Source organism: Chiloscyllium plagiosum, unplaced genomic scaffold (genome assembly GCF_037043375.1).
Source record: "Chiloscyllium plagiosum isolate Xiang-an unplaced genomic scaffold, Cpla_swu_hap1 HiC_scaffold_22, whole genome shotgun sequence".
NCBI classification, from domain to species: Eukaryota; Metazoa; Chordata; class Chondrichthyes; order Orectolobiformes; family Hemiscylliidae; genus Chiloscyllium; species Chiloscyllium plagiosum.
The window spans coordinates 46,720,446-46,736,405 of NW_028270160.1; the positions used below are offsets into that span (position 1 = coordinate 46,720,446).

Genomic DNA, 15,960 nt, shown 5'->3' on the forward strand with positions numbered 1-15,960 from the left:
AGTGATCACGATAAAGTGCGATAGTGAAATCATAGAAGAAAATAAGCAGAATGTGTTCATCATGACAGCAACATAGTTGTGGAGTACATTAACAGGACAAGACATTGAAGTGAACAGGGGAGGTGTTTTGAAATGCAATTGGTTGACCTTCTGGAGAGATTGAATTGAGATGTTTGGGGAAAGAGGGTGAGTGAGGTTGCTTTTTGAAAAGGTTATTCTGCCTTATTTGGCCTTAATGACTTTGTACCTTTTTCTAAAAACATATTCATACTTTAAGGTTTGTGGCGTCACAGCTGCAGTTGTATGGTCTGGCAACTTTTCCTCTGTGACAAATTACATTTAAAAGAAAAGGAATTCGCATCTTGGCAAGACCTTCCTGCAATTTTGAGTTGGGTTTTGAAGAACCATCCCTGTAAACAAGCCATCAACCTGTGCTAGTAAAGGCCTTAAAGTGATCATAATGGACTCTTAGCTTGTGGCTTTCAGTCCATCCATTATAATAGAGAGGAAATCACAGGCTGAGCTTGTTCCCCTTTAGTTTACTGTACCCCCGATCACTGAAGGCTATCCCTCTACTATTGTCACTCGCTGTAGAGTTGTCAAATACCACATGGATGTAGCTGGGACCTGGCAGTAAACAGGCTGTGGCCTGAAGCCCAAAACACACGGCTAAATAGTTACTTCCCAGGTCTAATGACAAATGAAAGCAGCTAATCTTGAATGGTTATCTGTGAGGAAAGAACACTGCAATTTAATGTCAGTACTTGGAGTCCTCCTAAAAGCATAAAATTGCTCAGCCATTAATTATAGGGAAAAGGAAGCATAATCTGGGCCATTAGGGATGGGCAATAAATGCTGGCCTAACCAGTGATGCCCTCATCCCATGAATGAACTGTTGTCCATTCAGTCTACAGGGGTTGGAAATTTAACAATGGAGGTGAGAGGTCTGCTCATTGTATTCAGCCTGTTCATGCTGATGGATACTGGCTTTTATAATGCAAGTGAGCTTCAATTTTTGTTTGCAATAGCTGCTGCTGACAGTTGAAGTGCAACTCTGAAAATTAATGACCTTGTCGTACTGTAATAGGGAAAAGTGGAAAATGGTTTGTTGATTGAGTGTCTCATTTAGATTGGAAAAAAAAACTTCCAAGGCCATCAGGTGACATGCAATTTGTATCAGACGATCATTTCAAACAGGCTAAAAACTCCTCTGCTGCAAGTGAAGAAGGCATTAAGCTGCCCTACAGCCCATTGCTGAACTGCAAATTGCAGTGATTGGCAGCTCGATGGCTGTTCTCGATGGCTGCTTCCCTTGGCTTCCCCTTGAGATGCATAAGTTAAAGCAAGCAGTGTGATATGGTACACTGAGATTGTGCAGGATGGCCGGTAGGATACAGAGATTGGAGGGCAGGACAGGATCAGACCGTGTCTGTGTACCTTAACCCTTTTGTTTATTCATTTACAGGATGTGTATGTTGCTGGGAGGACAACACCTGTTGTCCATCCCTAATTACCCTTGAGAAGGTGGCACCTTATTGAACAGTTGCAGCAGATGGGGGCGCAGGAACACCGATGGTGCCCTTAGGAAGGAAGTTTCAGGATTTTGACCCAGCGACAGTGAAGGAATGGTGATATAGTTCCAAGACAGAATGGTGTTTGGATTGGAAAGGAACCTGCAGGTGGTGGGGTTCCCTTATATCTGTTATCCTTGTCCTTCTAAAAATTATGGATATGGAAGGAGCTACATAAGGCCAGTCAACAAGTTAATATAGGTAACCTTTAGGTCAAGGATGGTCAATATATTAGAATGATCGAAGAGAGGAATGAAAAGGCTCAAAGAGGAATTTATCTGACTTCTGTTTTAATATCATAAAGGACCAGTCATAGATTATGTGATGAAAAGAATATGATGACAAAGTTTAAATCTGATACCCAAAATATTCAACTTTCTTAATTTTTTTATTTCTCTCAGGATACAGACATCTACAACTAAGAAATTCTCATAATGAATCTCTGGAGATATCTAGTCTCTTCATTTATAGCCGAAGGATGGAAGAAAACAACGCTGGAAACCTTATACCTTCATCAGTGGTAATAGCAGAATGATTTGTTCATGCACCACAGACTTTAATTGGAATCTGTTGAACAATTTGATGATAGAGTGTATCAAGACAAAACTAACAATATTTTGCTTTAATCAGCTGTTTAACAGTGAGGATCACAGATCTGAAGCCAGTTACCAAGTGACAGTTCATGGAGTGCCGGGTCCTGAACCATTCACTGTTTTTGCTGTCAATGAGAAGATCACAGCCAGGCAGTTACTGTACAAAGTGAGTCACTGTATGGTTAGCTCTTCCAAAAAGTCAAGACAATCAATAGAAGCTTCTGCCTAAAAAAATCACCTTGCAAGGTTTGCTGGGTAGCTATTTATGTTTTCTTTAATCTATTTAGGAATTGAAACAAAAATAGCAACCTAAAATTCAATTTGGATTTTGTTCTTTACCAGTATATTACTCTATCATAGAATGGTCATAGCATTTGGCCCATTGTATCTGTGCTTACCCCCTGCAATAAGGCATCTGACTAGCCTTATTGCCCCACTTTCTCCATGTATTTCTATCATTTTCTTCTCTTTGGGTAGTTGTCTAATTTGTTTTGCAAATTCCAACTGAATCTGCCTCCACCACATTCTCAGGCAGTGCATTCCAGATCCCAGTCACACATTGAGCTTTTCCTCAAAATGATATTGCTCCTTTAGCCAATCATCTGCCATCACCTGGTTCTGGATTCTTTCACCAATGGGAATGCCTTCACAACTTTCTTGAAGTGTGTTACCCAGAACTAGACACAACACTTCAAGTGAGGTTGGACTAGTATTTTATACAGATCCTTTCCATCCAGTGCTGCGGATTTATAAGCTGTATGAACACTCCATCTGTCTAATATATCTTCTTTAGTAAGGTTTGGCCCTGCCAGTGCATCAACCACCTGTTCACCAGAATCTTCATTTATAAAGGCAGATGGATCTTCTTCCATACCAGCATTGTTGGCCGACCTACATCAAATGGACTGCAGCAGTTTAGGAAGGCAGCTCATTATTACTTACTCAAGGGGAATGCTTACCCAGTCAGTGAAGTCCACATCCCCTGAATAAGTTTTTAAAATGTACATCTTTAATGCAGCCTTCATGCAGTCCCCATTCACTACCCCCACCGCCTCCAGTTATACACCTTGAAAAGACTTTGGGATTTTCTTTTGTGTTAGCCACTGGTCTTTTCTGACCGTCTGTTTGTTTTGTGGAATTTTATTGCTGGGGAATAGTGTACACTAGCCACCCAGTGTAATCATTAACCAATCATTCCTGAGTCAGAAGAAGCATGATTAAGTGCAGAATGGAGACCCCTCTGCTCTGACCCAAATGTGCTTAAGTTGCAGTCTTTCAGAGGGCCCTGCATTGTTTTGCGATCACTCTCTAACTCTGAGCTAGTTTGTGGGCATTTTATGCATGACCAAGCTCATTGTATTAAAGCTGGCAGTGAGAGAAAATCCAGCTTCCCAGCAGCCTGGCCTATGCTCAGCGCAGTGTTGTTTGGAAACTACCATTTATTTCCAGTCCCACCTTGATTATATCTTGAAACTTGTAAGATATTCAGATAAATAGAGGAGAATATGTAGGTATCAGTTAAACTTCAGATGCAAAATACAGTTGCTGTGGATCTGATTTTAAAAATGCCAAATGGGGCAGAGTCACAGGCAATTTAATGCTGAATTCCTCAAGTGTACAAAAATTGCATCTGTTGGGACATGAAGAATACTGCACAAATCTAAAAGAATAATATCTGAGGAAACATGTCTTATGTTTTTATTGTAAAACACTAGCAGATGCAAAGCTGTGTTCGAAATAACCCCATGGGAAAAAATAATCCAATGGAAGTGTTCCAACAAGTCGAGGGGCCAGAACTTGGTGTGTTAAACAGAATACAGGCAGGGTAATTTTTCCAAATGCTTTTAGAAACTGGAACCGTTAATAGCAACATGGAGGAGCCATTTTCTGTGAACTTCTGAGCCATGTTTCATTTCCACTTAACTATCTGTCAGCTTACATTTGTCCTGTACAAGCTCAGAGCTGTGGCCAATTGGGAACAAATTGACAAGTTTACCAGTAGCATCAAAGACAGCCTAACGAAATTTGAACATAATGAATGATTAGCACCCTAAGGAGCAGGTAAACAGGAAATTAGCTGAACCAAACATTGGTTTCTAACAGTATTTACTTGAAGATCAAAACTGGATTAAGGGCTTTTCTTTTTTATTTTTAGTCAAAGCCATTTTTCTTAAGGGAATTGAATTACTTTAATTGATCCTTCCAGATTGTAGGCGTTTTGGGTGGCTCAGAGGCAGACGTGGCCGACTACTTCCTTGTGGAAGAGAAAACAGCTCTTTCCAAAGATAAGAATGAGTGTAAGAAACAGCCACTCCAGAGGGTCATTAGTCCAGAGGAAGAGATACTGAAAATTCCACAGTGTTGGTTCCCAGAGGAAGGACTTGTCGGAAAAATAGTCTTCAAAAGCAAGGAGGAGGTATTTCAATTTTTCTTGAATGATTTATTTTTCTCTTATCATCACTGCTTTATAAAACATGCTGTTAATTATTCTGTTTTTCTTTTGTCTGCTTGAGCTAACCAAGGAGGCACTGCCACCAACAATCTCCCCCTTTTTGCATTCACAAATATCCACTTGTTCTGCCCAGGTGGATAACTCTGAATATCCAATCGTACCAAAAAGCAGCATTTACCAGTTTAACATCACTGTGTGCATCTTATGCTGATGATTAGATTCCCAACAGTATGGAAACAGGCCCTTCGATCCAACAAGTCCACACTGACCCTCCAAAGAGCAACCCATCCTGACTAATGCACCTAACACTATGGGCAATTTAACACGGCCAATTCACCTAACCTGTACATCCTTGGACTATGGGAGGAAACTGGAGCACCTGGAGGAAACCCACGCAGACACTGGGAGAATGTGCAGACTTCACACAGGCAGTTGCCAAGTCCCTGGCACTGTGAGGCAGCAGTGCTAACCACTAAGCCACCGTACCGCCCCATGCTATTGATCCATTTAGAAACCCTGGATGAAAGTACAATACAAACTCACCAGTTCATGAGAATATCATTTCATCATAAAGAAAGGCTGGAGTCTTCCTGGAACCAAAATGCACATTTCTCTCCCTGACACGTGGTAGTAGACTTTAGTGTCGGGTAGCGGGAGTTTGTAAATTCCCCAGCTTCGCATGCACGGCTTGGAAGCATGTGTCTGTAAAAGTGGATTGTTCGTTTAAGGGTGATAGGGGATTGGTGAACTACCTCTGCCAACCTGGCAACAGTTTGAAGGCAGCCCCAGGAGCTGCTGAGATAGGGTGGGTATTATGTATTTGTGGCTGAGTGCCTGGAGATCCATTAGTCAGCTGAAACAGCTGCACCTAAGAGAAAGCGTTGCTTGATTTCTTTGTGTTTCCATTTTATCAATTGCACAGTATTTACATAAACAAAACAGAGGTGTGTCAATGTGTCGGTTCTGCTATTGATAATTTAAAGTTTGGCACTACTTTAGAACTATAGTAAAAACATCTTTAAAAAATGTTAGAAATAAATGAATTATGCTTATAAAGCTTATCCATGTAAGTATTACGATCAGCTTTAGCAGTTTGATATAGTGTATATACTCATATGGAAATACTATAGATTGATACAGAAGGTCTGACAGGCCATTGGGAGGGTGTTTGGACAAGTAGATTGGATAATACCAAATTATCTTAACTTTGAAAAGGTTCCCTCATGCAGACTAGGGTTCACAACCCCTCTGAGGGGCCATAAACTGTGACCCGTTGAAAAGCTAGCCCCGATTCCAGCTGATTTTCACTCCTTCAGTCCCAGAGACAGATGGCCTTTGGACAGGAGTGTAACTGGGGTTGTCATTTCAGAATGAGACACCTTAAGACAGGAATTTGAAACTCTGCATTTAACCAACACCCTGTCTGCTGTTTCACCTGCTCCAATCTGCGAGACAATGGCAAGTACTGTCATAGCTGCTGTTTGCCATTGGGTATCGCGCTGCAAATCCTGTTCTTGCTTCAGGGCCACTCCTGTCACTGGTAATCAAGCACCGAGCTCACCACTGGCTAAATTACAGTTGTGCATGTTAAAACCACATCACAGGGTTGGGATCCAGGTGTCGGCCACCACGCTCCAGGTTAAAATCCGGTTGAATCAGCCAGTGACAGAAGACACAGATACAGACGCGCACATGCACACAGACATGTTCATGCATACACACAGACAGAACGACAAGGATCAGAGTAAAATAAATCCGAATGCCAGAGTTTTTTTTTTATAAAGCACATTAGAAGAACGTTTTTGATGAGAATTGGATTGGATGAGAATCCCCTCCTGGGTATTGAAACTGAAAAGAGAAGCGGCCCTTCTGGGTGATCCACAGTCTGTGGGGTAACACTGTGCATCCGAAAGCCTACTGACATCACCATCTGTTGCAGGAGCTGAACCAAAGAAACTCCATGAATGAAGAGCGTGATGATTTGAGCTGCAATAGCCCTCCAACAGAAGCTGACAGTTTCTTGGTTCAGGTGCATGATGTCTCCCCAGAACAGCCACGGACTGTCATCAGAGCATCAAAGTTCAGCACAGCCCAGGACATTATACTACAGGTTTGTCAAATTATACCCAATCGACTGTGGTTACAGTATGAGGCTAGTTTTTAATTCCAGAATTTAGTGAATTCACACTTCACCACGTGCTACTTAAACCCATCAGCCTGGTCTTGTGGATTACTTACTTAGTGGCAATACCATGATTCCAAGGGTTCTGGTAATATGTATTTCTCACAAGTAGATTGCCAGCAGACTCCAATATTAAATATATTGAATGACGGTAAGTTAATAAACAGCACCGCTCTAACAAGTGAAGGGAATAAGAGTTACTTTTTAAAGATACAAGTGCTGCGATTGCCAACTACAATGTGCCACAGTTACATTCATTAATTCAGTTCTGTTCATCTTCACATAAACTTTAAAGTATAATTAGCATTACCTTGTCGAATATAATTGTCATGTTAGTATAGCTGGATTTGTTCAAGGGCACATACACACAGTGGATCCGTATGGACTGGAAAGTGAAGTGGAATCTGTTTAAGTTTAAGCATGCCAACAACATGGAACATTTATTCAGTGTTAATTGCACTGTAAATTACCACAAATTGTTTTGATTATTTCACAGGCATTAAGTAAAGCCAAGTATTCCTACAGCATCCTGAGCAACCCAAATCCCAGTGATTATGTCCTTGTCGAGGAGGTAACCAAAGAGCCATTAAACAAGAAATCGTCAATGGCAAAGCCTGCTCTTCGAATCCTTTCTGAAAATGAGAGTGTGTTTGTAGCTCAGAGCAGGTGGAAAGGAGCAGGAAAATTCATCCTCAAGCTCAAAGAGCAAGTTCAGGTAGGCAGCATCAACGCTCAGTGCAGAAAAGGTTATTACATTGCAGCCAATGAAATCCTTTCAAAGTGTAATCACTGGTGTTATGAAGAAATGCCGCAATGTGCACAGCAAGCTCCCATTAAAAACAACAGTGCAATAAATAACTTACTAAATGAATGAATAAATACAATAATGTTTTCGGCCTTTATTGAGGCATAAATGTTGGCCAAGAAGATGAGACAACTCCTTGCCTCTCCATTTCAATGGGACTTTGGGATGTTTTACGTCTGACCTAGAAAGCAGATGAAGTAAGAGTGTGGAGTAGACCATATTGAAGTATAGGCATGGACTCAGTTCAAAGCTGCAGAGTGAGCTTTGAACAACAACCTTCAGTCTTAATGATCGGTGCTACCACAAACACAACTGGCACATGTGTTTCAAAGCATTGTAGAACCATGACCAAGTCTATCCATCATTTCATACTATACATACACCTTTATTTAAATAACATTCTCCAAATGTTTAGGCTTATAGTAAACCACTACATTATATTACAACCTATTCTCCCTGTACTAAATTAATTTGCTCAGTTTAATCAGTATGATGTTGTTCCTTCTTTGTTGCTGTGTTGGTGTCCTGGAATCCCAACCTAACATTACGAAAAATGAACACAAAAGCTAAAACAAAAGGGAATAATATCGAGTGCTACACTAATGCACTATACTATTAATCCAGAAACTTAGCTAATATCAAGGGAACCCAGGCTCCAAACCTGCCACAGCAGATGGTGGAATTTGAATTCAATTTTTTAAAAATCTGCAATCTATTGATGGCTATTGTTGATTGTTGGGAAAACTTATCCACCTCACTAATGTCATTCAGGGAAGGAAATCTGCCATCCTTACCTGGTCTGGCCTATACGTGACTCCAGACCCACAGCAATGTGGCTGACGTTTAACTGCCCTCTGGGGAAATAGCAATAGGCAATGGTTAGCACTGCTGCCTCATAGCGCCAGAGACCCGGGTTCAATTCCCGCCTCAGGCGACTCTCTATGTGGAGTTTGCACATTCTCCCCGTGTCTGCGTGGGTTTCCTCCGGGTGCTCCGGTTTCCTCCCACAATCCAAAAATGTCCAGGTTAGGTGAATTGGCCATGCTAAATTGGCCCGTAGTGTTAGGTGAAGTGGTAAACGTAGGAGTATGGGTCTGGGTGGTATACGCTTCGGCGGGTCGGTGTGGACTTGTTGGGCCGAAGGGCCTGTTTCCACACTGTAAGTAATCTAATCTAATCTAATCTAAAATGCTGGTCCAGCCAGGGACGCCTGGCACTGGCCTAGACACCAGAAAAGACAATGGCAGAAACAGCCTTACCCACCCTGCAAAGTCCTCCTTACTAACATCTGGGGGCTAGTGCTGTCTCACAGACTAGTCAAACCTGATTCAGTTATACTCAAGGATTCATACTTTTCACCATCACCATCCCTGGATATCTCCTGTCCCACTAGCAGGGCAGACCCAGCAGAGGTGGGGGCACACTGGTTTACAGTCGGGAGGGAGTTGGGAGTCCCCAGCACTGACTCGGGACTCCATGAAGTTTCATGCCTTCTGGTTAAATAAGGGCAGGGAAACTTCCTGCTGGTTACCATGTAGCATCCTCCCTCAGCTAATGAATGAGTACTCCTCCACGTTGAACAGCACTTGGAGGAGGAAGAACAACTGAGGATGACAAGGGCAGAAAGTGTGTTCTGATTGGGGGGGATTTCAGAGTCGACCACCAAAAGTGGCTCGGCAGCAGCACTTACTAATTGAGCTGGTCAGGTCCTAAAGGACACAGCTGCTAGGCTGGGTCTGCGGCACGTGATGAGGGAAAAACATACTCAACTTCATCCTTACCGATCTGCCAGCTGCAGATGCATCTGTCCATGACAGTATAGGTTCGAGTGACCACTGCACAATCCTTGTGGAGACAATGTCACGCCTTCATGTTGAGAATAATCTTCATTGTGTTGTGCGGCACTATCACCGTGCCAAATGGGACAGCCTTTGAAAAGATCTAACAACTGAAGACTGGGCATTCATGAAGTTCTTGGGCCTTCAACAACAACAGAATTGTACTCCAGCACAATCTGTAACCTCATTGCTTGGCATATCCCCCACTCAATCATTACCATCAAGCCAGGAGATCAATGGTTCAATGGAGAGTGCAGGAGGGCATGCCAGGAGCAGGACCAGGTGTACCTAAAGATGAGATGTTAATCTGGTACCAAACAAGATTACTTGCATGCCAAACAGCATTAACACCAGGTGATAGACAGAGCTTAGTGATCCCATGGATCAGATCTAAGTTCTGCAGTCCTGCCACATGCAGTTGTGAATGGAGATGGACAATTAAACAACTCACTGGAGGAGGAGGAGGAGGAGGCTCCATGAATATCCCCATCTCAATGCTGGAAGAGCCTAAAATGTCAGTGGAAAGGATAAGGCAGAAGCATTTGCAGTAATCTTCAGTTTGAAGTGCCGAGTGGATTTTTCTATCTCTGCCTCCTCCAGTGGCTGCCAGCATGATATCAAGTGATATCAAAAAATGATGGAGGCACTAGATACTGCAAAGGCTACAAGCCCTGACAACATTCAGACAATAGCGCTGAAGGCTTATGTGCTCCAGAATTTGACACTCCACTAGCCAAGCTCTTCCAGTACAGTTACAACACTGGCATCTACTCAACATGTGGAAATTACATAGGTATGTCCTGTACATAAAAAGCAGGACAAATCCAACCCAGCCAACCTCCCTCATCAGTCTAGTCTCGATCATCAGTAAAGTTTTGGAAGCTGTCATTAATAATGCTATCAAGCAGTACCTGCTCAGCAATAACCTGCTCAGTGACGCTCAGTTTGGGGTCCACCAGGACCACTCAGTTCTTGACCTCATTACAGCCTTGGTTCAAACATGGACAAAAGAACTGAATTCCAGAAGTGAGGTGAGAGTGACAGCACTTGACATCAAGTCATTATTTGACCGAGTGTGGCATCAAGGAGCCCTGGCAAAACTGGAATCAATGAATATCATGGGCAAACTCTCTCCTGGTTGGAGACATACCTGATACGTAAGGAAGATGGTTGTGATTGTTGGAGGTCAGTCATCTCAACTTTAGGACACCACTGCAGGACTTCCTCAGGGTAGTGTCCCAGGCTCAACCATCTTCAGGCTGCTTCATCAGTGACCTTCCCTCTGTCATAAGGTTAGAAGTGGGGATGTTCGCCAATGATTGCACAATTTTCAGCACCATTCACTACTCCTTAGATACTGAAGCAGTCCATGTTCAAATGCAACAATATCTGGACAATATCCAGGCTTGGGCTGAAAAGTGGCAAGCAACATTCATATCATATAAATGCCAGACTATAACAATCACCAATAAGAGACAATCTAACCACCGCCCCTTGACATTCAATGTGTAACCATCACTGAGTCCTCCACTATCAACATCCTGGGAGTTACCATTGAAATTCACCAAAGATCCTCAGGCAGCTCCTTCCAAACCCACGACCACTTCCATCTGGAAAACAAAGGCAGCAGATACATGGGAAGACCATCACCTGCAAGTTCCCCTCCAAGCCACTCTCCATCCTGATTTGGAAGCAGAACACTGTTCCTTTATTATTGCCCATGTCCCTCAAGTGAATTTTTAAAAATTGAGTTATGCTTCATTTATACAGGAAACTAGTGAGACCACAACTGGAATACTGTGTACAGTATTAGTTTCACTTATTTAAGGAAAGATATAATTGCAAACAGTTCAGAGGAGATTTACCAGACTAGTGGGTTGTTTTATGAGGGAAGGTATGACAAGTTGGGCTTGTATGTACTGGAGCTTAGAAGAGTCAGAGGCAATTTGATTGAAACAATATACTGTAAGCTCCTAAAAGATCTTAAGTAGGTTGATGTGAGGAGAATGTTTATGGGAGAGTCTATAACTGGGGGACATTAATGAAAACTCAGGAGGTCACCCATTTCAGATAGAAATGAGGTGAATCATATTCTCACTGGAAGTTGTGAATCTTTGAAAAGCGATTTTTGAGAAGATTTGTAGCTTGGGTTGATAAGTATGTAAGTTAGTTCACTGAGCAGGAAGATTTGTTTTCAGACATTTTGTCACCATGCTAGGAACATCATCAGTGAGCCTCCGGTGAAGCACTGATGGTATGTTTCCCCTCTCTATTTATAGGTCTTAGTTTCTTAAGGTTGGTGATGTCATTTCTGTTTTTTTTCTATTTCAAGAGAAGGTAGAGAGGATCTAAATCAATATGTTTATTGATGGAGTTCTGGTTAGAATGCCATGCCTCTAACGAGAATTCTCATGCGTAGCTTTGTTTCACCTGTCCTAGGATGTGTGTGTTGTCCCAGTTTTTGTCTGTAGGTACAGAAACTAGTGATAGTGGGTCATGTCGTTTGGTGGCCAGTTGGTGTTCATGTATCCTGGCGGTGAGTTTCCTGATATTTTGTCCAACGTAGTGTCTTTTTTACAGTTCTTGCAAGACGAAGGCCTGACAGTGAATGTGCGATCAAATTAGTCTTGCCAGCATCACCCAAATCCCAAGAACAAATTAGAAAATGTGTTTGATTTGCTGCTGAGTTTTAAACGTGGCAGTGTTCACTTGATTAAGGATCTGGGCAGCTAGCAAACTGGCCGGATATTAATAATGGCAAAGGAATGAAAGTATAGAAAAGAAAACCAGAACAGTCTTGCTAGAGGTTTCGTATTCCAGAATATACAGGAAGATTATAGTCTGCTGCATATATAACAAAAATCGAAAGGACTTACATACGTTCAGCATTATGTGTAATGTTTTCTCAATAAACTGCCAATATGTTAAATCCCATTTTATAACTTAGAAGATGATTCAGAAACGTTACCATCAGCCTGAGTAACTATTGTTCTTTGTTTTTATGCCAAAAAAGAGAATTCTGCTCCACTTTAATTTAAATAACACAGCAGCTGACCCTCTCCAGATGTCACATTGTATATTTACATGACTAATTTCTTCCTTGTACTGCTCTCAGTTGCTTTCTATGATCGATAAATTCTGGAATGTGTTGGCAGGCTGCGCAGGAGAAGAAGAAAGGCCTTTCTTTTGCTAATGAACTGAAGAGGTTCACAAAATCGAGCAAACAGAGTCGGAGCTTTTCAATCCCACTTCAGGCAAGCCCTCCAGAAAACACCCAGAGTAAAGAGGAGAAAGCTACATGTAATGTGTCATTTGCTGAGATCACCGAATAAAGAGATCACATTGCAGAATGTGACTGCCCAGGTATGGCTCAGCATTTCATTTCTTACTGATTTTGACCGGGTCACTTCATGGAGTACAATGCTGCCAAAAAATCATGAGTAACTGGTCAGCGAACAAATCCGAAGGAGACAGGTTTATATCGGATAAATGTTTTCCCCACTCCCCCAGTGTGTGGTATTGGCAGAGGTTAACATATGCTTTTAAAATTGAGTGCGACAGACTCTTGCTGTGCAAGAGCTCTTAATTACCTCTGCTGCTGCTCGTTGGCGCAAACAGAAAACTGCAGAATTTTAAAAACGAGTCTTCAATGTGGCACCAGACAGGACCAGGTCTGAACAACTTTGGGCCAAAGCTGTGTTTCTGTGCAGTGAGGCTATGTTCTGAGATGAACTTTTGCAATGTTCTATGTTGCATTCCCAACATTGGCAATGTAAAGTGGTGTTAAACTATTGTGAACAACAACACGAAATATAAGAATTACTGAGTTTAATAAACTCTGAGAAAAGAAAGGCTTAATGGAACATAGATGAATCAGAGAGCTTTTGCCTCCCATGACCCTGCCCCTGGAATGTATTCTCTGTTTGTTGGAATGTGACTGATGAGTTAATCCACCAATATTGCTGACAGCCATCCAGACATTAGTAACCATCCCCCAACCTTCCAAAATAAATGGTTCCTGGGGAGACAGTGGGAGAGAGGGTTAGCTGTACATGTACAGCTCTGCCTCTGATAGCTCAACAGTCTGCCATTGGCAGCAGCTTAGTTTTGGCTCCTCACCATTGAGAAACTAGAGGCTCTAGGGAAACAATCAAAAATATTGGCATAAATTGTCCACATGTGAAGTGACAGCGGAGGAGATGATTGTCTGTTTTAATCAAAGCTGCTCTCCAACAACAGTAGCTGCAGCTGTACCACAAAACCACTTCAGGTATTGGATTTATAATGTAAATTCATTAATCACAGTATAAGTTATGTTCATTGCTTAAACTTAGTGCTGATCTAGAGCCAGTGTCAGAAATTGTTGTGGCCCAGCTAAATACACCCAATGTAAGTAATAATCTTTTGATGTCTTGGTTCCAGTGGTGGATAGAAAATTCATTTTATCCAATGGATTAACAAAAAAAGGCTTGCCTGTTTTTTTTATTGGAGAGACAGAAACAGAGTGAACATTTTCAGTCCAAGATGATAGTTCTTTAGAACTCTGTAATCCAGCCTTGGACAGCAACTATTCATAAGTCTGCCATTCACACCTCCTCTGTAAATGTCCTTCATTTCCTGTTCCATTCTAACTCCATTTAGCTCAGCACATCAGCTCTTATCTCAATTCAGATTTCCCATCTTTCGCCCCACTAATATTCCCCCTTTTATTACTTATCAACATTTGCTCATTTCACCTGGTTGAGAAGCTTGTGTAGAGGTGGGAATGTCATTTCCTATCTTTATTTTAGTGTATCTGAAGAGTCAGATAGACATCTGGCTGTTGGGCTCATTTCAGGACAGGTGAAAGTTTGTTTGTTTAAAACAGAAGTTTGATGGGATAATTGGTGCTGGGTCCAGCATTATATCTTGAACTTGTTTGACTCTATCCTGTGTTTTGCAGCTCATCACCTCCTAAGGATCAACCTGCTTTAATCAAGAAGGCACCACCTCTAAGTGGTTGTCAACCCTCCCTCTTGGCCAATTTGATAATTTACATTTAAAGTGCTACGCAGCTCAGGGTGAGGACCCTGACTCCTGCTGGCCAGCAGGTTCTTAGTATCACTCTGAATATTCGATGGTTCCTCCCCAGTGCTGCTCCGTGACTTGCTGAGTACCTCTAGCATTTTCTATTCCAATTTCCAGCATCTGCAATATTTTGCTTTTGTTACGAGGTTTTGATTTGTTCTGAGTCAATCATTAGAACTTCCTTTGGTTACTCATGGCCTTAGGACAGATTTTTTCGTTATGAAATAACAGTTTTGAAAGTTTACAACATGTTTTAATATTTGTCCTACACTAGGTTACAGTTATCACGTAAGTGGCTGAAATAGAATAGAGAAAAGATACAATTTTGGAGAGTTTCTTAGCCATTGCCTTATTTGAAGGTTTATTTCCTTCAAATGATTTAGCCATCTTAGCCCTCGTCATCCAGGTTAGGATGGTGTCTTTGACGTGAGTTCATTAACCAACTTTAGGAACAAAATGAATAGGAGTGGGAGTAGACCATCTGGCCCATTGAGTCCCATCTGCTATTTAACTAGATCATGGCTGTTCACCATCTCATCTCCATTTTCCCTTGCTATCCCATACCTTATATGCCTTTAATACATCAAAATCTATCGATCTCTATCATTAATATACTCAATGATAGAGCACTCCAATGTATAGAATTCCAAGGATTCACCACTTTCTGAACAAAGAAATTCCTCTTCATCTCAGTTTTAAGTGGCCTGCCCCTTATTCTGAGACTATCCCCTGGTTCTAGACTCCCTCAGCCATACTCCCTGCACCTACCCTGTTGAACTGTGTAAGAATGTTGTCTGCTTGAATGATATGAGGTCTCATTCTTCTGAACTCCAGCATTGCTGAAGACCCATTTGTTGAAGCTGTTCATCCTGCACTCATCAAGATAATTTAATGATTCTGGTGAATGTGCAATGAAAAGCTTAGAAAAATGTGTCTTTTTTCAGCAGTACTCAAGATCTGTATGATCGAACGACTGCTTCCAAACTCCAGACAATAGAGACCTAGTCTCTTCAATCTTTCCTCATTTGACAATTCTGCCATGCAAGAAATCAGACTGGTGAACCAACATTGACTTCATTCTATGGCATATGTATCCTTGCTTAGCAAAACTGCGCAGAATACATCAGGTGTACTCTTTGTGGACATGCCAAATTTCCTTAGCCTCCTGAGGAAGCAGAGGTGTAGTTCTGTTTTCTTGACCATCGCGTCGACATGGATGTACCAGGACAGATTGTTGGTGCTCATCACTCCCAGGAACCTGACTCTCTCGACCATCTCCACCTTAGCACCGTTGATGCAGACAAGGGTGTGCCCTCCACTCCACTTCCTGAAGTCAATGACCACTCCTTTGTTTTGTTGACATTGACGGAGAGATTGAGTACTTAGCAACATCGCATAAAGACAACAATCTGTTTCCTGTACTCTGTCTCATCGTTGTTTGCGATTTGACTT

General features: G+C 41.9%; 1 protein-coding gene across 9 annotated transcripts in view; it reads left to right on the forward strand.

Annotated features, from left to right (window-relative positions):
* The window catches only part of plce1 (phospholipase C, epsilon 1), a 388,600-nt gene that overhangs the window by 363,245 nt on the left and 9,395 nt on the right, over positions 1-15,960 (forward strand). For all 9 annotated transcript variants that reach the window (XM_087999009.1, XM_087999015.1, XM_087999013.1 and 6 more), the window contains 6 exons: positions 1,973-2,091; positions 2,202-2,330; positions 4,371-4,580; positions 6,556-6,726; positions 7,295-7,513; positions 12,597-12,804. In XM_087999009.1, coding sequence (XP_087855135.1) covers positions 1,973-2,091; positions 2,202-2,330; positions 4,371-4,580; positions 6,556-6,726; positions 7,295-7,513; positions 12,597-12,773 — 1,025 coding nt within the window. In that variant the 3' untranslated portion in view covers positions 12,774-12,804. The remainder of the gene's footprint in view (positions 1-1,972; positions 2,092-2,201; positions 2,331-4,370; positions 4,581-6,555; positions 6,727-7,294; positions 7,514-12,596; positions 12,805-15,960) is intronic.